General features: G+C 50.5%; 4 protein-coding genes across 10 annotated transcripts in view; 3 read left to right on the top strand and 1 right to left on the bottom strand.

The window, feature by feature from the left end:
• taok3a (TAO kinase 3a) overlaps positions 1-13,558 on the top strand; it is a 43,057-nt gene extending 29,499 nt beyond the window's left edge. For 3 of the 6 annotated variants that reach the window (XM_084694304.1, XM_084694305.1, XM_084694308.1), the window contains 9 exons: positions 131-322; positions 3,220-3,354; positions 6,859-7,095; positions 7,272-7,400; positions 8,470-8,673; positions 9,254-9,493; positions 9,772-9,984; positions 10,954-11,136; positions 12,270-13,558. In XM_084694304.1, the coding sequence (XP_084550430.1) occupies positions 131-322; positions 3,220-3,354; positions 6,859-7,095; positions 7,272-7,400; positions 8,470-8,673; positions 9,254-9,493; positions 9,772-9,984; positions 10,954-11,136; positions 12,270-12,431 (1,695 nt within the window). In that variant the 3' untranslated portion in view covers positions 12,432-13,558. Of the gene's footprint in view, positions 1-130; positions 323-3,219; positions 3,355-5,346; positions 6,033-6,858; positions 7,096-7,271; positions 7,401-8,469; positions 8,674-9,253; positions 9,494-9,771; positions 9,985-10,953; positions 11,137-12,269 lie in introns of those variants that run through there. The other 3 variants (XM_084694306.1, XM_084694307.1, XM_084694309.1) reach the window with 3 other exon arrangements.
• Positions 13,559-13,741: 183 nt separating this feature from the next.
• On the bottom strand, positions 13,742-15,262 carry pebp1 (phosphatidylethanolamine binding protein 1). Its single transcript, XM_084694317.1, has 4 exons — positions 15,019-15,262; positions 14,525-14,634; positions 14,265-14,365; positions 13,742-14,169 (listed from the first exon to the last, which is right to left on the bottom strand). Exons 1-4 carry the CDS (start codon positions 15,151-15,153, stop codon positions 13,952-13,954), a joined length of 564 nt encoding a protein of 187 aa, XP_084550443.1. The 5' UTR covers positions 15,154-15,262; the 3' UTR covers positions 13,742-13,951.
• A 941-nt stretch (positions 15,263-16,203) lies between these two features.
• On the top strand, positions 16,204-20,964 carry vsig10 (V-set and immunoglobulin domain containing 10). The gene is made up of 9 exons (XM_084694889.1): positions 16,204-16,501; positions 16,602-16,898; positions 17,262-17,555; positions 17,828-18,118; positions 18,519-18,803; positions 19,350-19,463; positions 19,897-19,909; positions 20,055-20,197; positions 20,522-20,964. Exons 1-9 carry the CDS (start codon positions 16,450-16,452, stop codon positions 20,626-20,628), a joined length of 1,596 nt encoding a protein of 531 aa, XP_084551015.1. The 5' UTR covers positions 16,204-16,449; the 3' UTR covers positions 20,629-20,964.
• Positions 20,965-22,576: 1,612 nt separating this feature from the next.
• wsb2 (WD repeat and SOCS box containing 2) lies at positions 22,577-26,117 on the top strand. 2 transcript variants are annotated; one of them, XM_084694970.1, is made up of 9 exons: positions 22,577-22,912; positions 23,062-23,227; positions 23,336-23,526; positions 23,640-23,771; positions 24,044-24,144; positions 24,232-24,425; positions 24,908-24,991; positions 25,099-25,231; positions 25,611-25,744. In XM_084694970.1, the coding sequence occupies exons 1-8, from the start codon at positions 22,873-22,875 to the stop codon at positions 25,217-25,219; spliced, it is 1,029 nt and encodes a 342-aa protein (XP_084551096.1). In that variant the 5' UTR covers positions 22,577-22,872; the 3' UTR covers positions 25,220-25,231; positions 25,611-25,744. The 2 variants fall into 2 exon arrangements, with proteins under 2 accessions (XP_084551096.1, XP_084551095.1); XM_084694969.1 differs by having other exon boundaries at positions 22,579-22,912; positions 25,099-25,215; positions 25,611-26,117.
• Positions 26,118-26,149: the final 32 nt, after the last annotated feature.

Raw genomic sequence — 26,149 nt, 5'->3', positions numbered from 1 at the left:
GAAACACCATATATGTGTGTGTCCTTTTGCCAATGCTGACCCCGGCGTGTGTTTCAGTGTGTGTATGTCTCTGTGTGTGTTCACACGTGGTACGTGTGTGTGTTCACACGTGGTGTGTGTGTGTGTCCAGCAGGACAGCGAGCAGGCCAGCTGTAAGATGAACAGCGTGGGCAGCAACCACTCTGTCCCCAGCACGTCCCTGAGCACGGGCAGCCAGAGCAGCAGTGTCAACAGCATCCAGGAAGTCCTGGAGGACACCATGATGCACCAGGACTATGACAGCAGCCTGGAGACCCCCCCCCACGACAAGATGGTGGCCACGGTCAGAACGGAGCAAACCCTCCCTCGCTCTCTCTGGTTCTGTCTCTTTCTTCATCAATCAGTTTTTCTCGCTCTCTCTCTCTCTCTCTCTCTCTCTCTCTCTCTCTCTCTCTCTCTCTCTCTCTCTCTCTCTCTCTCTCTCTCTCTCTCTCTCTCTCTCTCTCTCTCTCTCTCTCTCTCTCTCTCTCTCTCTCTCTCTCTCTCTCTCTCTCTCTCTCTCTCTCTCTCTCTCTCTCTCTCTCTCTCTCTCTCTCTCTCTCTCTCTCTCTCTCTCTCTCTCTCTCTCTCTCTCTCTCTCTCTCTCTCTCTCTCTCTCTCTCTCTCTCTCTCTCTCTCTCTCTCTCTCTCTCTCTCTCTCTCTCTCTCTCTCTCTCTCTCGTTCTCTCTCTCGTTCTCTCTCTCTCGTTCTCTCTCGTTCTCTCTCTCTCGTTCTCTCTCTCTCGTTCTCTCTCTCGTTCTCTCTCTCGTTCTCTCTCTCGTTCTCTCTCGTTCTCTCTCTCTCTCTCTCGTTCTCTCTCTCTCTCTCTCGTTCTCTCTCTCTCTCTCTCTCGTTCTCTCTCTCTCTCTCTCTCGTTCTCTCTCGTTCTCTCTCTCGTTCTCTCTCTCGTTCTCTCTCTCGTTCTCTCTCTCGTTCTCTCTCTCTCGTTCTCTCTCTCGTTCTCTCTCTCTCGTTCTCTCTCTCGTTCTCTCTCTCTCGTTCTCTCTCTCTCGTTCTCTCTCTCTCGTTCTCTCTCTCTCTCTCGTTCTCTCTCTCTCGTTCTCTCTCTCTCGTTCTCTCTCTCTCTCTCTCGTTCTCTCTCTCTCTCTCTCGTTCTCTCTCTCTCGTTCTCTCTCTCTCTCTCTCGTTCTCTCTCTCTCGTTCTCTCTCTCTCTCGTTCTCTCTCTCTCGTTCTCTCTCTCTCTCTCTCGTTCTCTCTCTCGTTCTCTCGTTCTCTCTCTCTCTCTCTCGTTCTCTCTCTCGTTCTCTCTCTCTCTCTCTCGTTCTCTCTCTCGTTCTCTCTCTCGTTCTCTCTCTCTCGTTCTCTCTCTCTCGTTCTCTCTCTCTCGTTCTCTCTCTCTCTCTCGTTCTCTCTCTCTCGTTCTCTCTCTCTCTCTCGTTCTCTCTCTCTCGTTCTCTCTCTCTCGTTCTCTCTCTCTCTCTCTCGTTCTCTCTCTCTCTCTCTCGTTCTCTCTCTCTCGTTCTCTCTCTCTCTCTCTCGTTCTCTCTCTCTCGTTCTCTCTCTCTCTCGTTCTCTCTCTCTCGTTCTCTCTCTCTCTCTCTCGTTCTCTCTCTCGTTCTCTCGTTCTCTCTCTCTCTCTCTCGTTCTCTCTCTCGTTCTCTCGTTCTCTCTCTCGTTCTCTCTCTCTCTCTCTCGTTCTCTCTCTCGTTCTCTCGTTCTCTCTCTCGTTCTCTCGTTCTCTCTCTCGTTCTCTCTCTCTCTCTCTCGTTCTCTCTCTCTCTCTCACTCTCTCGTTCTCTCTCACTCTCTCGTTCTCACTCTCTCTCTCGTTATCACTCTCTCTCATTTTCTCTCTCTCTCTCTCGATCTGTTTTTCTCTCCATCGTCCCTCCTCTATATCATATATATATATATATATATAAATATATATATATATATATATATATATATAATTACTGTCAAACCAACAAAGTGCACACAGTATATCAGATTTGCTTTTCCCTTGCACACCTAGCCACATGGTTATACAGCCATGCAGGTCTTACACAGCTACAGCCATGCAGGTCTTACACAGCTACAGCCATGCAGGTCTTACACAGCTACAGCCATGCAGGTCTTACACAGCTACAGCCATGCAGGTCTTACACAGCTACAGCCATGCAGGTCTTACACAGCTACAGCCATGCAGGTCTTACACAGCTACAGCCATGCAGGTCTTACACAGCTACAGCCATGCAGGTCTTACACAGCTACAGCCATGCAGGTCTTACACAGCTACAGCCATGCAGGTCTTACACAGCTACAGCCATGCAGGTCTTACACAGCTACAGCCATGCAGGTCTTACACAGCTACAGCCATGCAGGTCTTACACAGCTACAGCCATGCAGGTCTTACACAGCTACAGCCATGCAGGTCTTACACAGCTACAGCCATGCAGGTCTTACACAGCTACAGCCATGCAGGTCTTACACAGCTACAGCCATGCAGGTCTTACACAGCTACAGCCATGCAGGTCTTACACAGCTACAGCCATGCAGGTCTTACACAGCTACAGCCATGCAGGTCTTACACAGCTACAGCCATGCAGGTCTTACACAGCTACAGCCATGCAGGTCTTACACAGCTACAGCCATGCAGGTCTTACACAGCTACAGCCATGCAGGTCTTACACAGCTACACATTCAGTCAATAAGCAAATAGACACGCGCACGAACACACCAGGATGAAGACGTGGCCAAGAAGAAAGCTAACCCTTAACACACTGGTGAAACCATGGCAACCAAAGACACACTACCCCTACTCTCCCGAGTCTCACTGCTTGATATTCCTGTAATGATGCTGCTACTGATCACACACACACACACACACACACACACACACGAGAACAAAGATGCTTCTCTTCGCAGCCCTCCCCCTCCACACACCAAGTTTAGACCTTGAATGGCTTATAGTTGTGTTGGAATGCTCCGCATGTCTGCTATCAGGAGCAGTCAGTTGGGCTTTCCTCGCTCACCCCAGTCACACCTCTCCACTGTCCCGTGAGGAGTCCCTTCACAATAAGAGTCTCCAGAGCAGCGCTGCGCTGCTCGGCTCGTGGGCCTGTGCAGGGTCGGGAGAAAGCAGGGTCGTGACCTGCCCCCGGTGACCATACTGTGGAGCTCGGGCAATGTTGCAGGGTTGAAACTCACAATGCATCGCTCGTATGTCACTGTGTGTGTGTGTGTGTGTGTGTGTCAGGAGTCCCAGTATAACTGGGAGGACGGCTTGCACAGGGAGAGTGCAGAGCTGAGGTCCGCATCGTCCGGCCGGAGCAGCCAGGCCTACAACTACAAAAACCAGGGACGCTTCGCCACCATCAAGTCTGCCTCACTGGTAACACGCTCGCTCCCATTTTCTCTCTCTGGCCTCTCCCCCTCTCTCTCTCTTTCTGTGTCTCTGTCTTTTTGTCTCTCTCTCTCTTTCCTTTGGTTAACCCTTTCTTTTCCTTCTTCGCTCCTGGTCTCTGGTCTCCTCCGCATCTTTTATACTATCATCCTCCTCCTGGCCTCTTCATCCTCCTCTTCCACTTCCCTCTCCTCCTCCTCCCCATCTTCTCCTCCTTCTCTCTCTCTCTCTCTCTCTCTCTCCTCCCTCACCGAGACCTCTCCACTACGATGCCGGGTGGGAGGGTCCCTCTCCATCTCTCCTTACCTCCCTCCACGTCTGTTGTCATGGTTACGGGCTTCCAGTCCGCTGTCTGGTGTGTGTGATTTGTTATTGTATTTGTCTGGACTGAGAGACCACTAGACCAGAGACGGAGTCTCTCCACAGTACGGCGAGCTGGCCATGTGTCTGGGATCACCCAGAGGGGAAAGCCTCATTATGGTCCTGGATTCAGCTTACCAATGACTCTCTCAGAGCACTTGGTCCACCCGATGTCCCTGTGTGTTCCGTGCCTCCGATCAGTGAAGGAGATTGTCGAGCCTGTCTGTCTGCCTGCCTGTTTGTCCGACCGTCCGCCTGCCCGCGTCTGTCTGTCTGTCTGTCTGTCTGACCGCCCTGTTTCAGACACTCAGCGCTAGCCCGCTATGCTGTGCTGCTCTTGGTAAGGGGGATGACATCATCTGCCTCACACCTCCCCTGCCTCCTTGAGAGGGAGAGAGAGGGAGAGAGAGGGAGAGAGGGAGAGGGAGAGGGAGAGGGAGGGAGGGAGAGGAGAGGGAGGGAGGGAGAGGGAGGGAGAGAGAAAGAGGGAGGGAGAGAGAAGGAGAGAGAGGGAGAGGAAGGGAGGGAGAGAGGGGGGGGAGGAGTAAAAGAAAGAGAGACTGATGAAAGAAGAGAGAGGAAAGGAGCCAGTGGACATTCAGACCTGCAGAGAGTAACTGGCGTGTGAGGAAAAAGGGACATGTGCAGAGACAAAGAGAGAGCGGGATGGGTAAAGAGCTGCGTGCTTTCATTTTTCCCCGTGAAGGAAGCCTTCGTGGTCAAGGAGAGAGAGAGAGAGAGAGTGCGTCAGAGAGAGGGAGAGAGAGACTTGGACTTATTCAAATAACTTTATTGGGCCGTCAAAACTGCCAGCTAGCCACGAGTTACACCACAACAGACATTTGGGATCCCACTTGCTCATAATAAAGCAAAAGCTCAGATCAGATTAGATAGACCAAAAAAATGCTAATCGAAAACAAAGGGAGAGCGAGAACTGCAGTGAGGCTCCACGATGAGGAGAGAGGGATGGACTGGATCACACTGGGTCTTTCACGACATTCTGCCACGTTAGTGGGGCTGAGCAAAGGAAGGGATGGCACTTCACCTCCTGGGGCCGAGCTGGACGGCCGTGTCCGCTACAGGAGTGTCCACCTTTCCACACTCTGCCACCCGGGGGCTCCGCTTGCCGTCGTTATGGAAGTACCTCCATGGCCACCTTTGACCTGGAAGTGTTCCAGCCTTCCGCTGACACTGATCCCCCCCCCCCCGCCCCTCTCCGAGCCTGGTGGCAGTGGGGCAGAACGCACGTGACCAGGATTGGTACCGAACACACAGTAGGGGTATTGATTCAGAGTGGATTAGGATGCTGTCTCTCTTTCTCCCTCTCTTTCTCCCCCTCTCTCTCTCTCCCCCTCTCTCTCTCTCTCTCTCTCTCTCTCTCTCGTTCTGTGCCCATCTCCCCTACTTCCATACCTCTTTCTTCCCCCCCCATCTCTCCTCATATCTCAATGAGGTATTCATGAGCCCACCTGCTCTGCTGCTGAGCCAGTAAGCCAGCCCCCCTGATAGTGTCTCTCTGTGCTCCCCTTGGCCACCGCCGCCCCACAGCACAGAGAGACACTCCTGAGGGGGGGCTGGCTTACTGCCCCCCCCACACACACACACACACCAGCCCTGCCCCCTGCAGGCCCAAACCCTGCCCCCTGCAGGCCCAAACCCTGCCCCCTGCAGGCCCAAACCCTGCCCCCCTGGCCCAGGCCCTGCCTCCAGCCACCCAGCCTGGCTCCCCCCTCCCACCTCCCTGCCCCTGCGCTGGCCCCTCCCCGCTTTGGCACCCTGACCAGGGGGGGTGCTCCCGCACAGCCAGCCGTCACTCTCCACTGGTGGGAAGAGAACGTGGGAGGCAGGGACCGAGAGGGAGCCAGCGAGAGTGAGGTCGGGGACGCAGAGGGAGCGAGGGAGCGCGAGGTCGGGACGGAGAGAGCGCGCGCGCGAGAGAGAGAGAGAGAGTGTGTGTGAGGTCGGGATTGAGAGGGAGGGCGAGGTCGGGCCACGCGCAGAGAGTGTGTGAGGTAGGGACTGAGGAAGACGCGGGAGGTGTGAGGTGGGGACACACAGAGGGAGAGAGAGTGCGTGAAAAGAGCGAGCCAGAGGGGGTACGTGGGACTGAGTGTGTGTGTGTGTGTGTGTGTGTGTGTGAGGGGGGTCGCGGGAGACGTAGCGTGGCGTGGAATGCCCCACAAGGCCCCTGGATGCTGGCACACCTGGTCAACGCCGGAGCCGTCATGTTTGGCCTGAGGAGCTCAGGACCCTACGAGAAGATGACGGACTCCTGCTACACCGACGCGGAGAGTCCCTTCAGTCAGGTGTGTGCGAGAGCGAGGACGTGTGCCTTTGTGTGAGAATGGGTGTGTAAGAGAGAGTGTGTGAGTGTGGGTTTATGAGAGTGCGTGTGTGTGAGAATGCGAGCAGTGTAAGGTTAGTTGGGGTGGTGAAGGGTTTTTGATGGCGCTGAGAAGGCTTTAGGTCTCAGCCTCTCGGCGTTGCTGTGCAGTGCTGGGGCTGTATTTCAGGCTCTGTGAGGGACCTGTTGATGGGTGGCGGGTGTAAGAGAGCAACTGTCTGAGGAGATGAAAGGGGCGTTTGTTGTGACGCCACTGGGCCAGTGTGAACGGCAGCCCTGGGTGGGGGCCGTGGCAGACTGATGGAATGACCTGGAATCTCCCAGTAGTGGATCAACCGTGTTGGTGCGTGACCTTCTGGCCGAGGAGATTTGCCTTGCCTCTGCGCCGGTCCTGTTTAAGAAGCGTGTTCCTTCTCTTGTCTCGTGGTTTGGTTCTGTGTTGGCCATTGGAATGTAAGTGAGACATCGCAGCAAGAGCTCCTGTTCGACCACTTTTCACCCCATCAACTCTGACCTCTCAAGCTTGACCTCTCGTTTAAAGCAACCTCTCGATCTTCAACCTCGCAGATCTCCCAGTTTCTCTTTGACCCTCTCACCCAAGTCACCCAACCTTGCCACCTTGACCCTCCACCTGTCCCCCTCGGCGACTCCATGCTCCGCCCCCTCAACCTTTCTCCTGTTCCCCTCTGTAACCCCACCCTCTTCCTTGACTTTTCACCCCCTCGGTGACCTCCATCCCTTCAACCTCACCCCTCGATGACCTGTCCCCTCTGCCCCCCCCCGGCCAGGTGACCAAGCAGATCCAGGAGCATGAGCAGGAAAACGAGCTGCGGGAGCAGATGTCGGGCTACAAGCGCATGCGGCGGCAGCACCAGAAGCAGCTGATCGCCCTGGAGAACAAGCTGAAGGCGGAGATGGACGAGCACCGGCTGAAGCTGCACAAAGAGGTGGAGACGCAGGCCAACAACGCCTACATCGAGCTGGAGAAGCTGGCCAAGAGGCACGCGGCGCACATGGACAAGGAGGTGCGTGCGCGCGGGCGGGCGGACGGGCGCTAGCCTCGCTCGCGCCGGCTGGTTCCCGTCGAGGGGAGTTCTCGTGACATGGAATGTGCAATGTGTTCACGCGAGGAAAAAAAGAAAAAAACTGAAACAAACCCCAGGACTTGTTCTTGTCCTTCCCTCCCTGTCTCTCCCCCCAGATGAAGACAGCCAGCACCGATGAGAAGAAGTTCCAGCAGCAGATCGTTGGGCAGCAGAAGAAGGAGCTCACCACCTTCCTGGACAACCAGAAGAAGCAGTATAAACTCTGCAAGGAGAAGATTAAGGAGGTCTGTGTCGTCGTCCCCCCCCCCCCCCACACACACACACACACACATACACACAAAACACACACCTCCCCCGTCTCTGGAGTGGCATGACGCATGCTGTAGTGTACACGTTGTAATTTACTGTTGCATCAACCCTCCCACGCGCGCACACAAACGCACGCACGCACAAACACACACGTGAGTCACCCCCACCTACCCGGCGCGCTCGCATAATCGCACGCATGCGTCGCCGGCGCACTCAGGCACACAACAGGCCTTCATGAGTGCGCCTCCCGCCTCCAACGCCGCATTTGACAGCAGCAGAGACGCGTTAACGGCGGGCTGCGGAGATAAGGAGAGTGGAACTAGGTCAGCTCTGTGGAAAAGAAGCTGGCGCAGGGTGATACCACAGCCCACCAACGACTCGGGGTCTAATACCTACCACGACCTGGGATCACATCCTGTTTGTTAAGAACATGAGCAGCTTTAGCTTCAGTCCGCTCAGGCGTTTAAACACACATGAAAGCGAAAAGGGGATGCTTAGCGTAAGGCCACCGAAATACCACCCCTATTAGCAGCCATTTTGTGGTGCTAGGGAGGTGTATTTCAAGGTTTCTGCTGAATCATGATGTCAGTTGTCAGTTGCAATAGCCTGAGGTTCTGGAGCTGAGCGAGCTAAAAACAGGCGCTCAGCTGCACTCAGTTTCCACCTCTTTCTCTCCGGCTACTTTATATCAGTGACATAACTGAGTCGGGAACATAACATGGTTGTTTTGACATTCCTGGGTTACCTATTTGGTTTCCGTTTGAGTCTTGTATGACCATGTAAAATGCAGCAATTAGACGGATATCCAGGTCCTAGCTGCGAACTGGACCTCAGGGTTCAGACCCTGTAACCCTCCTGCGTCCTCGGGTCAGATCCACACCTCTCGCCCTCCCTCTCATCACAAGTGTCCTTCCTTCTCCCTCCTTCCTTTCCTCTCATCTGATCTCCTTTCCTCCCCTCCTCTCCTCCTGTGCTTTGTTCCCCCTCCATCCTCCTCTCCCCCCCGACCCTCCTCTTCTCTCCCCTCCCCCCCCCCCCCCCCAGGAGATGAACGAGGACCACAGCACCCCGAAGAAGGAGAAACAGGAGCGCCTGTCCAAGCACAAGGAGAACCTGCAGCACTCCCAGGCCGAGGAGGAGGCCACGCTCCTGGGCCAGCAGAGGGTCTTCTACGACAGGAACTGCCGCGCCTTCCGGCGCAAGGTCATGATCCGGCGGCAGGAGTTTGAGCAGGAGCAGATCCGGGAGGTGAGGATGTGGCGCGAGACGGAGAGAGACGGAGAGGGAGACAAACGAGGAGGAGGTGGGATTGGAGGGGATGCGAGGGAACAGGCTCGTCGGGGACGGACCTCTTGGGTCCCCGGGTTTGGGGCGGGGGGTGGGGTGTTTTCGTTGACTGTTGAAAAGTGCTGAAAGAGGTGGTTTCCACTTAACACTGAACAGATTAGGGATGAATGCATTGTTGCCTTGTTTACGTTCTAATCTTCCTTGGTGTATTAGACCTGGTTGAAGTGTGCTAACACAGCCGCGTTTGCCAGAAAGCCTGTTTTGCCTCCGGGAGCTTTAGCCTGACCCTTATCCTTCGATTCAGGTGTTAATACCACTGTTGCTTTTAAGTATGGAGGTGTGAGCTCGGAGAGACATTGTTCGAATTGTGGTTGTTGATTTATCTAAACGGATCTCTTTCTCCCCCCCATCCTCACTGGCCCCCTTACCTGCCTGCCACCTTCCCTCCATCCCTCTTCCTTCCACCCTCTTGTCCTACCTCCTTCCCTCTCTCTCTCTCTCCTCACCTCCCCTGTCCTCCCTCCCTCGGTCCCCCGTCCAGGAGTTGAACAAGAAGAAGAGCCAGAAGGAGATGGAGCACGCCATGCTGATCCGCCACGACGAGTCCAGCCAGGAGCTGGAGCGCCGGCAGCTGAAGACCCTGCAGAAGCTGCGGATGGACCTGATCCGGCTGCAGCACCAGACGGAGCTGGACAACCAGATCGAGTACAACAACCGCCGCGAGCGCGAGCTTCACCGCAAGCACGTGCTGGAGCTACGGCAGCAGCCCAAGAACCTCAAGGTAAGGAGGCTGCATCCACTAGCGAGCTAGCCTGAGAGCCAGGTCAGGCTAGGCTAGGCTAGGCTAACAGTGGGGAGCTAATGGGAAAGTTTTTGAAGCTCGATGCTGGCTAGCTGAGAGCTAGGTTGGGCAAGACTAGGCTAACATTGGGGAGCTAATGTTGAGTCTTAAGGCGAGAGGGGAAACACACCACCTGACTTGTTCATCCGGATAGCTAGGCTAGGCTAACACCCAAGAGGCAAGGTAGCTAACGCTAAGCTAACCCCCATCCACTCCAGGCCATGGAGCTGCAGATAAAGAAGCAGTTTCAGGACACGTGCAAGGTGCAGACCAAGCAGTACAAGGCGCTGAGGCACCACCAGATAGAGGTGACCCCCAAGAGTGAGCACAAGGCGGTGCTGAAGGCCCTGAAGGAGGAGCAGACTCGCAAGCTGGCCATCCTGGCCGAACAGTACGACCAGAGCATCAACGAGATGATGGCCTCACAGGCGGTGAGCCTTCCACCCTGACGAGTTACCTGCTAGCTCGTTATTCACCAGTTACACATCAGCTACCCGTTAGCTCATTGCCTGTCATGCATCAGTGGCTGGCTCATAACTTGTCACTAACTAGTGACCAGCTAGTTCCTAACCTGTCACTAACTAGTTATCTGCTCGTTCCTAACCTGTCATCAGCTAGTTACCAGCTAGCTCATAACCTGTCATCAACTAGGTACCATCTAGCTCATAACCTGTCAGTCACTAGTAACCAGCTAGCTCATAGTCTGTGGGTAGTTGGTTAATATCAGGTTGCTAGTTAGTAGTTTAGATTATGTTAGTTAGCAACCTGTTGCTAGTAAGTTGTGTGTGGCTAAAGCTACAGGGGTGGAAACACTGAGTACAGACAGAAGCGTTAACGTGGGGGACGTGGTTGTTGGTATTCTAATGTTGTAACGCTGTCCCCTCCTCTCCTCTGTCTACCTCTCCATCCCACCTCTCCCACTTGCCTTTTTCCTCCCTTCATATCTCACCTTCTTCGTTTCTACGCTCGTCTTTCTGTCCCTCTTTCCTCTCCCTCCCTCCGTGTCTCTCTCTCTCTGTCTTTCCCCTCCCTCTTTGTCTTTTCTCCTTCCTCTCTCTGTCTTGTCCCTTCTCTCTCTCTCTTTCTCTGTCTTGTCCCCTCCTCTCTCTCTCTCTCTCTTTCCCTCTCTCTCTCTGTCTTGTCCCTTCTCTCTCTCTCTCTCTTTCCCCTCTCTCTCTCGTCCCTTCTCTCTCTATCTCTCTCTCTCTCTCTCTGTCTCTCTGTCTCTCTGTCTCTCTGTCTCTCTGTCTCTGTCTCTCTCTCTCTGTCTTTTCCCCTCTCTCTATCTCTCTCTCTCTTTGTGTGGCCTGTCCGTCTGTCTGTGTGTGTGTGATGTCTATGCGTGGTGTGTGTGTGTGTGTGTGTGTGTGCACGGCGCCTGCGGTGGCCTCCCCCCTCAGCTGCGCCTGGACGAGGCCCAGGAAGCAGAGTGCCAGGCGCTGAGGCGGCAGCTGCACCAGGAGATGGAGCTGCTCAGCGCCTACCAGAGCAAGATCAAGATGCAGACGGAGGCGCAGCACGAGCGGGAGCTGCAGAAGCAGGAGCAGAAGGTGTCCCTGCGCCGAGCTCACCTGGAGCAGAAGGTAGAGGAGCCGAGGGGGAGGGGAGGAGGTGTGGGGTACGGGAGTGAGGAGTGGGGTACGGGAGTGAGGAGTGGGGTACGGGAGTGAGGAGTGGGGTACGGGAGTGGGGAGTGGGGTACGGGAGTGGGGAGTGGGGTACGGAAGTGAGGAGTGGGGTACGGGAGTGGGGAGTGGGGTACGGAAGTGAGGAGTGGGGTACGGGAGTGAGGAGTGGGGGACGGGAGTGGGGAGTGGGGTACGGAAGTGAGGAGTGGGGGACGTGAGTTTGCAGGCTGATTCATGAACTGACTCAGACACACACAGATACACAGCGGCAGGCACATCCAGAAGGTATATCACACCCACACACTCGTATGCCTACCTAAACACCGCCAGTTTTAGAGACGCACACACACTCTCCACAGGAGTCCGTGGGATGAGCTCTAAGTCCAGGGAAAACCCCACAGAATAATCTCTGTACTATAGATTACTGTACATTCACAGTAGTCCCATTGCTACTGTCAATGCAATGGTGCTGTATTTGTCTGTATATAAACAGTTGATTTGGTTTGGTTTGAGCAAAGACAACCCCCCCCCCCCCCCTCCCTGCCCTCCTACCGATCAGCACGTACTTACATTCACCCTGCCCCTCGAAGACAGTCTGCCACTCGTCAAAACACAAGTTTCCGACAAAATCATGTCTGCGAATGACTGACGTAATCTTCTACCACTGCTCCTTCGACAACAAAGAGTGCGATCCTGCCTCAGAAAGCAGCCGCTGTGTGGCGCGTGGTGGCGCAGCGCCACCCGCTGGTAGCACCGAGCCCTGCAGCCCGGCGGAGGGATGACATCATGGAGTTGAGCGTGCGAGTGCGTGGGAGTCTGGGTCAGGACAGGCTGAGCGTGTCGATTACCGTTGTGTGCGAGGGGGGGGGGGGGGGGCGGCGTTCGGGGGCCAGTGCCTTGCGGTGGGGGGGGGGCGAGACGTGTTCATTTAGCAGACTCCTTTCATCCAAAGCAACGTATGGGTCTGGAGAAACGAGGGCTTGTGATGGATGGTGACAAGAGGGTGTTTTTGATCACGTCTATGGGGTTTTGAGTGACGTGTGTGTGTGTGTGTGTGTGTGTGTGTGTGTGTACGCTCTCGTCCCCAGATCGAAGAGGAGCTGGCCTCCCTTCAGAAGGAGCGCACAGACCGCATCAAGAGTCTGCTGGAGCGCCAGGAGAGAGAGATCGACTCCTTCGACATGGAGAGCATCCGCCTGGGCTTCGGCCACCTGGGGGTCCTGGACTATCCCAAGGACGACTACAGATGAGGGGAGTTCTGGCTCCTCGCCGTGCCTGGGCTCAGCACAGCCTCGCTGGGTCACCCCCCCCCAACCCCAACCCAGCATGGTCTGATCTGACCCGGGCTTGGTCTTTAGCTACTGATGTCCTTACTCAAATCCCCACCGATAGCAGCCCGGCTCCAGGGGCTGGGCGGGGTCACGAGCCAACAGGCCCCTCCTCTCGTTGTTGACGTTAACATAAATGATGCTGGATGACTTCCATTAGTTGTCATGTTGTTGTTTTTGTGTATGAATAACGATACAATATGTCACCGTGTTGCTGTTTCTTGTGCAATGATGACACTTCTGGGGGTAACTGAAAGTGGAAACGAGAGAGGAAAAAGGAGAGGTTTCGAGTGACAGTGCTGGGGAAATTGCGTCATTCGGATCATGCGTTTAGAGGAAATTTGTCTCAAACTGTGCAAAAAGTTCAAAGCGGAAAAAGCCCAACGTGAAACCAACTGAATCTTTCTTCCGCGGCTTCGCCTGGCTGCTTCAACTCTTTTTGGTATTTATTCATCAGGAGATTTTTATCGCAAATTAAAACAATTTGATACGCAGACAACCTTTTGAAGTAATGCTGTACATGTAGGTACATTTAATAAATGTGACTGAGAATTTGATAATTGAGCTGGGGGGGCACAGAGGGGGAATTGCATCCTGGTACTTGGTGTTTCGTACTGAATCTCTGCAGTGGCAGCCAATGTGAATAATACCACATGTATACTCCAACTCCCAGGTAGCACAAAGGGCTTTGAGGGAGGGAGGGGACATGTATTTTGTGTACAGAAGGATTTAAGGAGAGCTTTTACTTATTTTCTTATTGTATTTTAACTGTGACACGATTCTTTTTTTTTTTTTTTTACAATGATTTTGTTTCTCCCCCTCATCGTGCAGTATTTGAGGTTGAATAATCAGTCAACAGAATATTTCAGAATCTCCATTTAAATCATTTTCTGCTTTAGCCACAATTCTGAAGCTGTGTATTTTCTTATGAATTCCATCAGTACTATGCTTTACTATTGCATGCACTTTAATTTCTTTTCCAGGTTAAGAGAACGCATGAATCTGTCAGAGCTTTTAATTATATTTGTAAATAAAGTGCTCAACACACACTCTGACTTAAGTTTGATTCATCTTCAGCTCTAATGAGGGGACAATGACATGGGGAACACTACCAGAGCCAATGACCTGGTTACACATTCAAGGTCCATCACCCAACATGTATGCTCCTTCTTAATTGTTACAATGAGTGGATCAACTGGTGGAAATGGAAACTAGAACATATGAAATAGAGGAACAGTGCAGTACTTTAGTTTTATTGTGATCAGTTGTGTTAGTATAGATAACAGCTCAGCATGAACAACCCTGAAGTGAGGTGGGAAATGAGACACGAAATACTGAGTGGCAACTCCAGCAAAAAAAAAAACAAAAAAAAAGGCATCATCGTTTGGTGTTTCTGCATCTAGCTGACTCAGAGCCAACATCTCAAAACGTTGTGGTCAGTCTCATTTCCCAGCCAGCTGTTCATACAGCTTGGGGACGTAGTCGTCCCACTCCGCCTGGTAGCAGGTGCCTGCCACGGGGGCCCCCAGCCCGTACTTCTGACGGAAACTCTTGATCTGGAACTTTCCGCGGTTGTCCCCGCAACAGTTGGTGAGGACGGGCTCACTGCAGGAGAGGCTGGAGGCCTGCTCGTACACCAGCCAGACGTAGCGATGGAGCCCTGACAAACACAGAAGAACGGCAGGTTTCTTTGGTGTTTTCGTTCACTTGATTGTGTTTGGTGTAATATGTTTTGGGACTGTCGTCTGGTCCTACCTGTGCCTTTGGGAGGGCCAGAGCCCACGTAGTCAGACAGGACACATCCACTGGACACATCATTTCCCTTCATGTTCACTACCAGGAAGTGATGCCACTCTCTGAGGGGAAAAAGGCTTCACTAGGTTAGGTCTTCTCTAACATGGGAAGGTGGTTGTTTTGACTCAACCAAGGCATGCATAGCCACACCTAATCATACATCAAGAGGCCCAGTGGAATATCTTGCATTTGAGGCCAAAATTGCCCTGCTCACAGTATACCTGAATTTGGGGTCCTTTCTGCTTGGTGCATCAGGATCTGTCAGAGCCAAGGTGTACAGCTTACTGGAGTCACTGCCCTCCCACTGCACGGATGTGGGGCGACTCTGCACCTGAGGGCAAACGAGGACATGTAGTTTACCGGGTTACTGTGTTACTAAACTTTGAACACATTTTAACACATCCAGCGCAAGGAACACAGCAGAATCTATTGAAGATGACAATGCAACATTACGTAATGGCGTGGCATTGCACGCGTCTGTAATGGATGTGGGTCAATACAAGCTAGCCTGAACGGGGTAAATGCCGTAGAGCTAGCTAAATAATAGCATAGCTTGCGTTGTGGTTTGGGGATCAGCAACAATCGGGGGTAACGCGTTTAATAAGTTACGCAATTATAGCCTAAAACGCATAATATTTCGGTAGTAGGCTATTTTACCCGCAGTAACGCATTTGAACCCGAAATTAATATGACGGTCGGTCTATCGGTAGGCTACCTGGGTAGGCGTGAGTACTTTCCCCAACTCGTCGATATCAAGGGAGCCATACTTGACCGATAAGGCCTGTGCAGGTCTCTCCTCCACTTCCTGCAGAGCAAGAGGCCCGTTCCACTGACTAAGATCCATCGGCATTTTGATCTAAGACAACTCGACACACTAGAAAGCAAAGCTTTAATGTTATGCAGTTTCTAGAACAGAGGGTGAGATCCCTGGACGTACACCAAGGGGCGCTGTGGGACAAAAAATGGGACAGAGAACCAATAGCACTCGCAGAAATATTGTATATTAGGTACTGTAGTTGTTCTACTTGTCAATCATTGACTAGCCCGCAAACACATTAACAGTAATGCCCTGCCCCTGCGCTGCAAAAGCGCCCTCATCCCAAGCACACATCTCCTGCACACTGATGTTCATATTTTGTCATTATTTAGATTTGCTGTCCTTTAATGCAGTGGATACCATCCCTGGTCCCCAGGGCACTAGCCTGGCTGCCAGCCCCAACTTCTCCCCGCCCACAAAACAATTTGGTCAGGAAGTTGGGTCTGAACGGTCTCCTATTGGGAACAACTACATAAAACCAGGATCTGGGCGGACCAATGAAATTGCCAGGGCTTTATACGATGATGGACAGATGATCAACAGAAACGTAATCAACAACGTCACGAAAGAGCCCTTGAGTTGAATTCGTTTTCAACAATTAACATATTACGTTGCTCTGATTGGTTGTAGGTCTATCCAATTGAGCATAGAGGCATTTGTTTTACGAGTTCGGCTGAAACACGTCCCGTAGTCACAGCCCAACGGAGAGTTTTCAGACTCATATTCTGACTAGAATTATGAGTATGACAACGTCAGGCTACCAGGGCACACCTGTCCTGCATGTTTTAGTTGTTTCCCTGCTTGATTCAAATGAATTGTCATAAGCAGGCTTCGGCAGAGCTGGATAACAACCCATTCATTTGAATTCAGGTGTGTAAGAGCGGGGAAACATCTAAAACATGCAGGACAGGGGTGCCCTGGGGACTAGGGTTGGGAACCACTGCTCTAATGTTTTCAAAATAATTAAAGTGAACTTGACTGGAGCTTCTTTGAGCACATGACGCGTAGACAGAAAGTTGCTGTACCTTTAAGAAGGTAAGCGTTGGGTGTGGTTTGACAAACCTCAAGTTTCCGGATGAACGTGTGAACGTAAATAGGTAGGCTATGTGTAGGGAAAGTCTAGCATTTCAGGAGAACCTACCAAATAGGCTAATGAATACCGGTGGCTACCGATGGACAGGCCTAAGTTACGGATAGTAGTGTAATGGGTTTCAGACCCTCTTAGCCAACTGTGAATCGAACCTCTTGGTTCGCGAGTCAGACAGGTGTACAGAAAAGCTTTTTGTGTACTTCGAAATCAGGTAGTATATGTAGGCAAAGAGTAAAAACATGAAGGCATTCGCTATTGCAATCTTTTTACTTTTATTAATGCATTGGACAGGTGAGTGACTTTACATCCAATTCCAACAATATTCAGAATCCACCTGCTGAGTCTGTTACATTAACTCTTGCTCTGTTCCGCCCCCATGTTTGTACGGCAGTTTCAGTCAAAGGCGCGGGTGAAACTCTTGGAAATCTGGGAGAGAGTGCTCTACTTCCGTGTTACAGCCTCGGGAATAATACACCCGCATCCTACACACAATGGTCGAAGGATGGACAGCTTCTCCTGACCCGTAATCATACGAAAGTTTTGAAGCAAGCTGCCGAGCGTCTTTCCATATTGGACAATGGCTCTCTGGAGATTCGGTCAACTGCCCTGTCTGATCAGGGCATGTACGACTGCGATTCGCTTTCTGGGGGCAACCACACTCAATCAAGTGTTGCATTGCACGTAGTCAGTAAGTAACTTTTTTCCTTTATCAATGTACCATAGATAAATATGTCCAGATTTTTTATTTATTTATGTAGATGTCTGCTCTTGCCATGTCAAGAATGGGAGCTTTGAAACTGGTTCCACAAGACTGCTTGGGGCAGTAGCCATAAAGCCCAACCTAACGCACTGATACTAAAGAAATATAACTGTAACCTGCTCTTGAACGAGCTGTTGTGCTTTAATGCTGAGCGACAGGCAGGCCATAGTCTATACAGTTACTAGCTCACAGCTACACCCAATGTGCCAGTGCTGTGCTTTATACTGGGATGGAGAGCAAATGCATGGGCAGATGGGGCTTCACTGTCAGTGACTTCTCGGTACTTCCTAGGTGGACCCCTGAACGTGACCGCAGTCGTCAGACCAGTATCTCTGTTGCTGCCCAATGGGACGCAGGTCCTGTACAGAGGCTCCAACGTGTCCATGAACTGTTCCAGCCAGTCCTTCCCCGCCCAGAACCTGTCCTGGAGCTTCCATGGAACCTCCCTGGTCCAGGGCAGGGGGGCATGGCTGGACTTGAAACTGGACGACATCCAGCCTAGCGCTCAGGGGGAGTACACCTGCACTGCCGTGAACACACTCTCCCAGAAGGCGGTCAGCTGGAGCACGCTGCTACTCGTATACTGTAGGTAACCAGGAAGAGTACCCTCCGTCACCGAGACAGTGGGTGACAGGGCTTTGTCCCCAGACAGGGATGTCACCACTTCCTTCTGTGTCACTACTTTCTTTGTTGAATTCATGACTTCCCAGTTTGACGTTCTGTTCTTATCGAATTCAGCACAGTTGTAGCTGACTCTTGCCTTGTTTTTTTGGTCATGTGTACAGTCTGCCTTCTCCTCACCCATTCATCCACGTGTCTCCCCCACCCTCACTCATTCACCAACATGTCTCCCCCAGACGCGCCAGACAGACACCCAGAGTGTCAGTGGAGTTTGGAAGAGGACCCCTCCCAAGTCCTGTTCAACTGCAGCTGGTTCGGGGCCTACCCCACCCCCATGCTGCTTTGGGGGGACGGCCAGGACATGGGCGGGGGGTCGGTGGGGGGAGACCTGCTGGTGTCTCAAGAGGCCGACAGTCTGGTCCTGAGGAGGAACAGGTCGCAGCTCCACGAGGGGCTGACGGTGAAGTGTAGCGGCCACCACCAGACTCTGCCCACAGGGGGGAAGAAGGCCTGCTCCTTCACCCTCAGTAAGTGCCCCTGTAGTGAGCTGGAGATGTTGTTGTTGTTGTTGGAGCTTCAGAACTGAGGAGGGTTGGATGGGCCCCGCTACGGTCTGCAGGGCTTATAGAAACATGGGAATTCGTGAAATGCCATGTGACTTGTTGAGGCCACATCCAGAACTAACAATCCCTTCCCTACTTTTTTACATAACAAAAGAAACTATGTCTATGGACCAGACTGTCTTATCGACCAGATAACAGCTAAGCAAACAGTGAGACGGTATCCACAAATGTGCGAGCCACAGCCTCACCCGTCCGCGGCCACTCTGAGCTCCCATCTGTCCAACAGAGGACAGATTGCAGTTTAAACGGATCCATAGCCAGGCATTGAACTCTGTCTCCCCCCCCCTCTCCTCCCTTCCCTTAGGGTCTCCTTACCCTAAAGGAGACCCCATGGCCGTGGGCTTGAAAGACACCAGCGTGACGCTCACCTGCTCAGAGGACAGCTCCCTCCCTCCGGCCCGAACCACCTGGAAGAGGACAGCCCAGCAACTGGACGTGGTCCCAGGCCCCAAGTACCAGGTCACCCAGCAGGGCCCCGTGTTCAGCCTCACCATCGTGAACCTCACCCAGCAGGACGAGGGCCTGTACTTCTGCAGGAGCGAGAACCCACTCATGGTCCGTGAGATGGAGGTATACCTCACCGTCAAGAGTAAGTGGCTGGGGATGAGGGTGGAGGAAAGAGTGTGCGGGTGTATTTGTTTGTATTGTGAGGTGTTAATCCGAATTTGACAGAATTCACTTTAATTACTTCATGCTGGAAACCGGGGCTCTATTTCCATGACTACAATGGAGACCAGTGATGAAGGCTCTTCCAGACTGTACAGTACTGCCCAGAAGTCTTTGGCACCCAAGATCTTTACCATGAATATTGTCTTATATTTGGTTGTGATGTCAACTGTATTTGTGCAGCACTATACAAGTGCTATTTTGTGAAAAATCTTTTCATTGAATTATTTCCTAAAGCATTTCAGCTTTACTTTTTGTAATTGTGCCTAAGACCTTTGCACAGTACATATGAACGCGAGTGAGTTTAACTAGGTGAACACGCCAGACTGAGATGAGCCTCCGCCACAGCCTGGTGCAGGCCACACCTCTGGAACGTCGTCTAACCTGTTGTGCTAGCTGTACGCAGGTGAATAGTGTTACCCACGTCCGGCAGTGAAGCATGTTGGGGCTGTTCCTTTTTTCTCCACAGCGACCTCGGCGTCCACAGGAGTCGTTATGGGGACTTTCCTGGCCATTCTCATCATAGGGCTGGGCATTGTCGTCGCCAAATCGATGTACTCCAGCCGTGACAGAATTTGCCTGGGTAAGACTGGAGGGGTTTGTGAAGGGTTTTTTCCACCCTAATTGTCTGCAGGGCCGGTCCTTCCTATAGGCGACATAGGCAGCCGCCTAGGGCGGCATGAAGAGGGGGGCGGCATTTTCAGTATTAACCCTCCCGCACTACAACAGAGGGCGCTAACTGCACCACTGCCGGGACGACGACACTGGTGATAAATCTTGCCTAGGGCGCCAAATGTGCTATGACCCATGCCCGTGCCGTATAGGGGGGAAAAGTTAGGACAATTTTTATACATGGGGCCCATAATTCCTGGCGGCGCCCCTGCTTGGACAGTTACTGATTGTCTGCTTGGGAATATCCAAACTACGGTTGGATATTCCAGAAGGGTCACGTCATAAGGATGATTATAGAATGATCTATGAATGTAATCTCACTATTGTCATTGTGTTCTTCACAGCTCATGGATTTGGGTGAGTGTCTCGTTCCTTCGCACACATTACAAGCTGCAGGACAAAACAAAAAGGCATCGAGCAACTTGTCTTCCACGAGAAAGAAGGGCCGCGTTAGGGCCGCGCGTGTCTTCCAGGTGCTCACCGAGTGGGATTTCTGTTCCAGGAGGATGGAGGAGGAGAGGGGGGACGTGCTGAGCCTGGTGGAATCGGACGAGGAGGAGATTTTCCACGACACGGTGCCCAGACTCCCCCCGTTAGCGAACGGACAGAACACCACACTCGTCGAGATACACCGCATTCCCTCCAGTGAGTAGCTAGCTGCTTGGTACTCTCTAGGCACACCAGTGACTAATGCTACCCACTTTCCGTTTGCCCGACGTTGGACATGTTTGTATTAATTAACTGAATGAATCGTATCTTGGATCGTCTTATTTTTTTATATTTTGCCCTCGTTGATGTGGCCCTAACACTGCAGTTCCTAATGGCATCAATAAAGTTCTACTCTCATTCTGTAGTAATTATACATGGGCTTTCTTTGTATTTTCTTTTGATATTCTGTAGTAATTTTACATTGCGTGTGTCCTCATCTGAACCTAGAATCCAGTTTGAACTGCTTGATCTTTTTTTCAGGTGACCACGACGACACAGAAACTGTTGGTGACTATGACGATCATGATTCAGGGAGGCAATCCAACACAAACATTCAGGAGGACCATGTGGATCTTGTAACATTTTAAGTGTTGGACGTTTTTAGACATAAAAAGTTATCTTTTTAAAAGCATATCAGACCAAACCCCCTTCAGAAACTGTGAAGAGAGTGTAATAACATGTTTGTATTTGACTGCAAAACGTCATGTTATCTGATGTAATCTACAGGTGTGCGTATTATATTGGGCTGTTTTCTATGACTTGATGGCATTTAAATGTTAATATCTGGAATGGTTGCCTAAATTGTGTGGTCGTTTTGTTTATACTTTTTTTATGGGGGGGGGGGCTAGTTAAAGGGAATGCAAGACGAAATGAGATGTAAGTGAACCCATTTTAGGGTTAAGAAAAATAAAACATCAAAAGCCTTTTTTTTATTGATGCATAGTGACAATACAGAAACACAAAGAAGAGCATACATTATATTGGTACATCAGTTCACTAAAACACACAGAGAAACAACTACAGATCAGATGACTGATTTGGTAAACAACTGTGTCAGATAGCTGAGTGGTTAGGGAATCATTGTGACCCACCTTTTGCACCACGACCATGTGGAGGAGACATACAAGTCTAGCTTACAGACATGGAAGGATGGCTGTCATTGTAGCCGTTTATGTTTGTGGAGGAAATACTTGGCTTGCAGAGTAAAAACGTTTACAACAAATTCCAAAGTGTGGTTCCCGCGGTTCTCATAATAAAAGAGAAAATGCTTTGCAGTAAGAGAATTCGATAATTCAAAAAGATAATAATTTAAGACATTAAGAAACTGTTTTGTCTTTCAAAAAAGAGATGCAACATTGTTTCATCTGTGTTGTCACAAAAGGAACAAGCAGAGCTTATGTCAGTATATTTTGCTGTGTTGTCATTCACTGGATATATTTGATGTAGGATTGTGAAGTGAACCTCCTTCACCTTATTTGTGTTACAGTTGGGTAACAGCCAAGCTTTTTACCAGTCTTGAACCAAAGATCCCCAGTAGAATTTCCCTCTAGGTGTTATTCTTTTTAGGAATTGAAAGATCTGGCGAATATGTTTATTATCAAACTGTCTATCACATCAATCCCATTCAAAAGTAATTTATGTTGTGTTGCATTGACCATACCAAAAGAAAGGTGACATTTGATAAATTGGACTAACCCCTTAGGCCGGGCTAGCTTTAGTGAGTGAATTAAATTCCCTAAATGGAACTGGGAGGCCATGACCTGACATAAATTGTTCATATGTCAGTATAGTGCCAGATCTATCAAATTAAGAAATAATATTACGAAGGCCATTCCCAAACCATCTAAAGAAAAACAGGCCTATTATCGCCCTCCTCTAACCATGTGGCCCAAGATCTTATAAAGGCCCCTTAAGCTAAATCCAAGTACAACTCGTCAAGTTGCAAGCTGATGTTTTTAATTTCTACATTTTCATCATCAGTAATATTCTCCTTAGACAACTCTATTCAACTTTATTATTTTAAGTAACTGTCTCCAATTGATTTATCGTGGCTTTAATAACTGTACACCCCTTAATAGCAATATATTGTTTTGTATTTAAAGAACTCATACATAAAAACATTTTTTTTACATCCCTCACTAAGTCCGAGAATAATTCAGCTATCAAGTATTTAACACAATTGTTACAGTTTTCATCTTTTAGTAAGTTATTATTAATCTTCCAATAACCTCGTAATAGTGGAGTGCCCAGTTCAAATGTCATCAACTTATGATCAGATAGTGGTGCAAATAAATGTATAGTGCATTGAGAAATCCAAAAAAGATTAATTCTTGATTTAAATGTTATGTTTTTGTTTGACCAGGTGAAGTTCATTAGATCAGGGTAAAAAAAAAACGCCACTCGTTAACCAGAGAAAGGGCAGAACACGGGGACAAAATATCTGAAGCCTTTATTCTCAGGTCGAGGGACGTAAGAACAGAACGTACTGCAATAAAAAAAAAAACAAGAGCACGTGCGTCAAGGGAGCCAATTGGAACGACTTTTAGGGTTGGACGTCTTTTCCAGGAAACCAGCATCATTTTTCGCATTTGACATATTTTCCATCGTAACATACGAATGTAACCTCAATTCGGGTTCAGTCTTGTAAATGGTAGGGGGATGCTCTCGCTTTCTTCTATTGTATATAGACATACAGTCAAAACGATTTGTTTTTTCGTAGGATAGAAGGCTTATCCTCTTCGGAGCAACTCCTTACTCGGGTCGAACAGTGAGAAGCAGGAAGTGAACCGTACTAATAAAGAATGTGATAAACTGCTGTCAACATAGCAATAATGTGTTCGTCGGAGGAAAAGATTGGGCAACGTCATACATGTAAGTCACATTTTCACGTTGAAATAGTTTGAATTCTATTAAAGGCCAACAAACTCCTGTTTCACGTTAATGGCGCTTTTTCATCCTCTTTTAATCCAACTCCATCACTCTTTAAATTTAATCGTTTCCTAATTTTCCTCTCCCCGCAGCGCCAGAAGATTTGTTAATGGAGCTAAGGTCAGCACATGCACCATCCCTGAACGGGCGTGCGGGCTGCGAGACGTGGAGCGTTGACTTCTCCCCAGACGGCGAGTGGTTTGCCTGGTCTATGGGACACGGCATCGTATGGCTGGTTGCGTGGCCCATTGACGCCGAGTATGTAGACTATTTATGAACAAATATATGCCAAATACATACAGTACATTACGTTTCTGAGTATTGCTACGTGTCATAATTGGAATGTCAATGGACGTCGTCTTGCAGCAAAAAAGGCCAGAACAGACCAGACAAAACCATCACCTGTGGCCAGACAGTTTGGGGGCTCGCCTTTGGACCACGCCCACCCCGGGCGGCGTCATCGAAGGCTAATGCAGCGCCCAACGAAAGGCTGTCCAGCCTGCTCCTGGCCACAGGTTTGGATAACGGTGTGATTATGATTTGGAGCGTTGCAACTGGTAAGATATTTTTATTGTAATTGATAACGCGGATGATAATAAATAGAACATGCATACTGCGTGAGTACATGAATACAACAAATATTGTTTTTCGTCTTGGTTTTCGTTTCCAGGTCGCCATCTCTATGACCTCAAAGGCCATGATGGCATAGCCAGAGAGCTGGTGTTCCCTCCCAACGGAAAACTTACCCTAATCTCTTCCTCACGAGACAAAACCCTAAGGATATGGGATCTAAACCACAAAGGTTATTCGTCGCTCTGTTCCTTTATATTTAAGCAATGAGCAAAGGATAGTATTGAAGTTTTTCTGCAAATCAAGTCTTTCATCGCCGAAGCTTGACAAATGAATGTGTTTCTCCTGGTGCATCCTGGGTGGGTATAGCTCAGTGGTAGCAAAAAGTTGCAGGTTCAAATCCCCCAAATCCCTGGTACAATGTTTCGGTTCAAAGCTCATGCAAAACAAACACATTTGGACTACGTCGTCACCCAGAATGATCTTCTCCTCCTCGTCACTCAGGTAAGAAGGCCCACGTCCTCTCTGGACACAAAGACTGGATCAGCAGCTGCTGTGTGTCTCCTGACTGCAGCATGATCGCATCCGTCGGCAGGTTTGACAGGGTAAGGCGCATGCCTGGACACGCCAACAATCGGTGTGAACCAGAGCCACTGTTTACGTTCTGTCCCCCCGTCCCCCGTCCCCCCCAGATGGTGTGCCTGTGGAGCCTCAGGTCCTACACTTTCATCAGGACTCTCAGTGTCTTCTTCAAGACCTTCTTCCTGCTCGTGTCGTGCGACTTCTCCCCGGACGGGGCGCTGCTCGCCACCGCGGCCTTCGGAGGCGCCAGCTGGTGGATCGACCTGTGGGACCCCTACACCGGAGAGAAGCTGGCCTCGCTGGTGTACGCGCAGCGCACACCGCACTACACTACACTGCACAACACTGCAGTCGTACTGTGGAACAACACTGCACTGTAACACTTAACAACACTGCAGTCGTACTGTGGAACAACACTGCACTGTAACACTTAACAACACTGCAGTCGTACTGTGGAACAACACTGCACTGTAACACTAACAACACTGCAGTCGCACTGTGGAACAACACTACACTGTAACATTAACAACACTGCAGTCGTACTGTGGAACAACACTACACTGTAACACTACACTGTAACACTTAACAACACTGCAGTCGTACTGTGGAACAACATTACACCGTAACACTTAACAACACTGCAGTCGTACTGTGGAACAACACTACACTGTAACACTAACAACACTGCGTCCTTACAGTTCAGTCACACTGTCGTTGACCTCCGCCGTCATACGGTGACGGTAGCTACGTCACGCTAACGTAGCTCCCGCTTGTGTTTGTCCACAGGGATGACTGCATCCACGGGCAGAACCAGATCTCCGCCCTGCAGTTTTCCCCCGACGGCCTGCACCTGGCTGTCGTCACCGACAGGTGAGACGTCCGCCTGCCTGGCACCTCGTCGACGTCGGGGTCCCTCCGCCCAGGGAGCGTTCAGCGCCGTTTCTCTCTGTTGACTGAGGCCGCTCCTCTGGTTTCAGGGCGGTGTGCATCTGGGAGCTGGGCCAGGAGGACCTGCTGCTGAACACCAAGGGGCAACACGCCACCAACGGACTGTGCTGCAGCTTCCACCCACAAGGCGGGGTCGTCGCCATGGGGTAAACGTTGTCTCGAGTTGCGTCCCTCCTCCGTAGGATGAGTCTCCAGAATGCATCCAGCTATATTGTAGTCTGTGAGGTCGTTGTTGGTCCGACGTAGTTTGGACGGGTTGAACTTGTGCTCCTCTATGCAAATACACCCTCCTCAGAGCAAGGTTTCTGCCCAACCTTTTATCCAAATTAGGGTTGGGTTCCAACCCTCATTGTGTCTAACCGGATTTATCTTAGAACCATTTAATTAATGTAACCTGAAACCTACAGGGGGTAGCTAGCTCTCCAGGATTAAAGTTGCAGCCCCATTGAAGAGAATCCAAAAATTATGTTTTCTACTATCAGAGAGCACCTACTGGACAGTCTGCTGTTAAGGGCAACCTCACAAGCCTGTGTTGTTACAGGACCCGGGACGGCCACGTGAGGTTCTGGAAGGTTCCGCTCAAAGTACCCAGCCTGGTCCATCTCTGCCGTTCTGCCCTGCGCCTCTCCGTCTCTACACAGCAGGTACAGGCACTGCCCATTCCACGCAGGATCCTCGATTACCTCACCTACCGGAACATTCCCAATGTCTTCAACGAGCCCATCTGGGACTCCTGAGCAGGAAGAACCTGTATTCTCGAGAGGCAGATGTTGCCCAGGCTAGTCAGATGTGTAAATGTTGTGATTTATCATTTGTTTTAATCGTCAGGGAGGAGTCTCATAATGTGACTTAACAGGGTCAGGCGTGAGAATGTAAAGCTAGATTTTTGCACTGCTATTGATTGTATTTCAAAGAATTCTATTTTTTGTTTGAGATTTTATATGTTCAGATTTTTTATATTTATTGTGTAAATCTAACTACAGAGTAACTAGTAAAACTACAGAGATTATAGGACCAAAAAAAGAATAAAGTTATTTATAAAATATTGTGTGCGTGGTAGACGTGTGAATCTGTGTTGTA

This window comes from Hypomesus nipponensis, chromosome 28 (genome assembly GCF_054491055.1).
Source record: "Hypomesus nipponensis isolate SF chromosome 28, ASM5449105v1, whole genome shotgun sequence".
NCBI classification, from domain to species: Eukaryota; Metazoa; Chordata; class Actinopteri; order Osmeriformes; family Osmeridae; genus Hypomesus; species Hypomesus nipponensis.
The sequence above is the reverse complement of the archived record's forward strand: the minus strand, read 5'-3'. Positions and strand labels throughout refer to the sequence as shown.

Bases quoted from the DNA above. Each gene is read 5' to 3' on its own strand.
- wsb2 (XM_084694969.1), top strand. From the start codon at position 22,873: ATGTGTTCGTCGGAGGAAAAGATTGGGCAACGTCATACAT. The intron at 24,992-25,098 runs GTGAGACGTCCG...CTCTGGTTTCAG, and splicing joins CTGGCTGTCGTCACCGACAG to GGCGGTGTGCATCTGGGAGC. The intron at 25,216-25,610 runs GTAAACGTTGTC...GTGTTGTTACAG, and splicing joins GGCGGGGTCGTCGCCATGGG to GACCCGGGACGGCCACGTGA.
- pebp1 (XM_084694317.1), bottom strand. From the start codon at position 15,153: ATGCCGATGGATCTTAGTCAGTGGAACGGGCCTCTTGCTCTGCAGGAA. The intron at 14,635-15,018 runs GTAGCCTACCGA...GTTTGCCCTCAG, and splicing joins AAGTACTCACGCCTACCCAG to GTGCAGAGTCGCCCCACATC. The intron at 14,366-14,524 runs GTATACTGTGAG...TTTTCCCCTCAG, and splicing joins AGAAAGGACCCCAAATTCAG to AGAGTGGCATCACTTCCTGG.
- vsig10 (XM_084694889.1), top strand. From the start codon at position 16,450: ATGAAGGCATTCGCTATTGCAATCTTTTTACTTTTATTAATGCATTGG. The intron at 17,556-17,827 runs GTAGGTAACCAG...TGTCTCCCCCAG, and splicing joins CACGCTGCTACTCGTATACT to ACGCGCCAGACAGACACCCA. The intron at 18,119-18,518 runs GTAAGTGCCCCT...CCCTTCCCTTAG, and splicing joins GGCCTGCTCCTTCACCCTCA to GGTCTCCTTACCCTAAAGGA.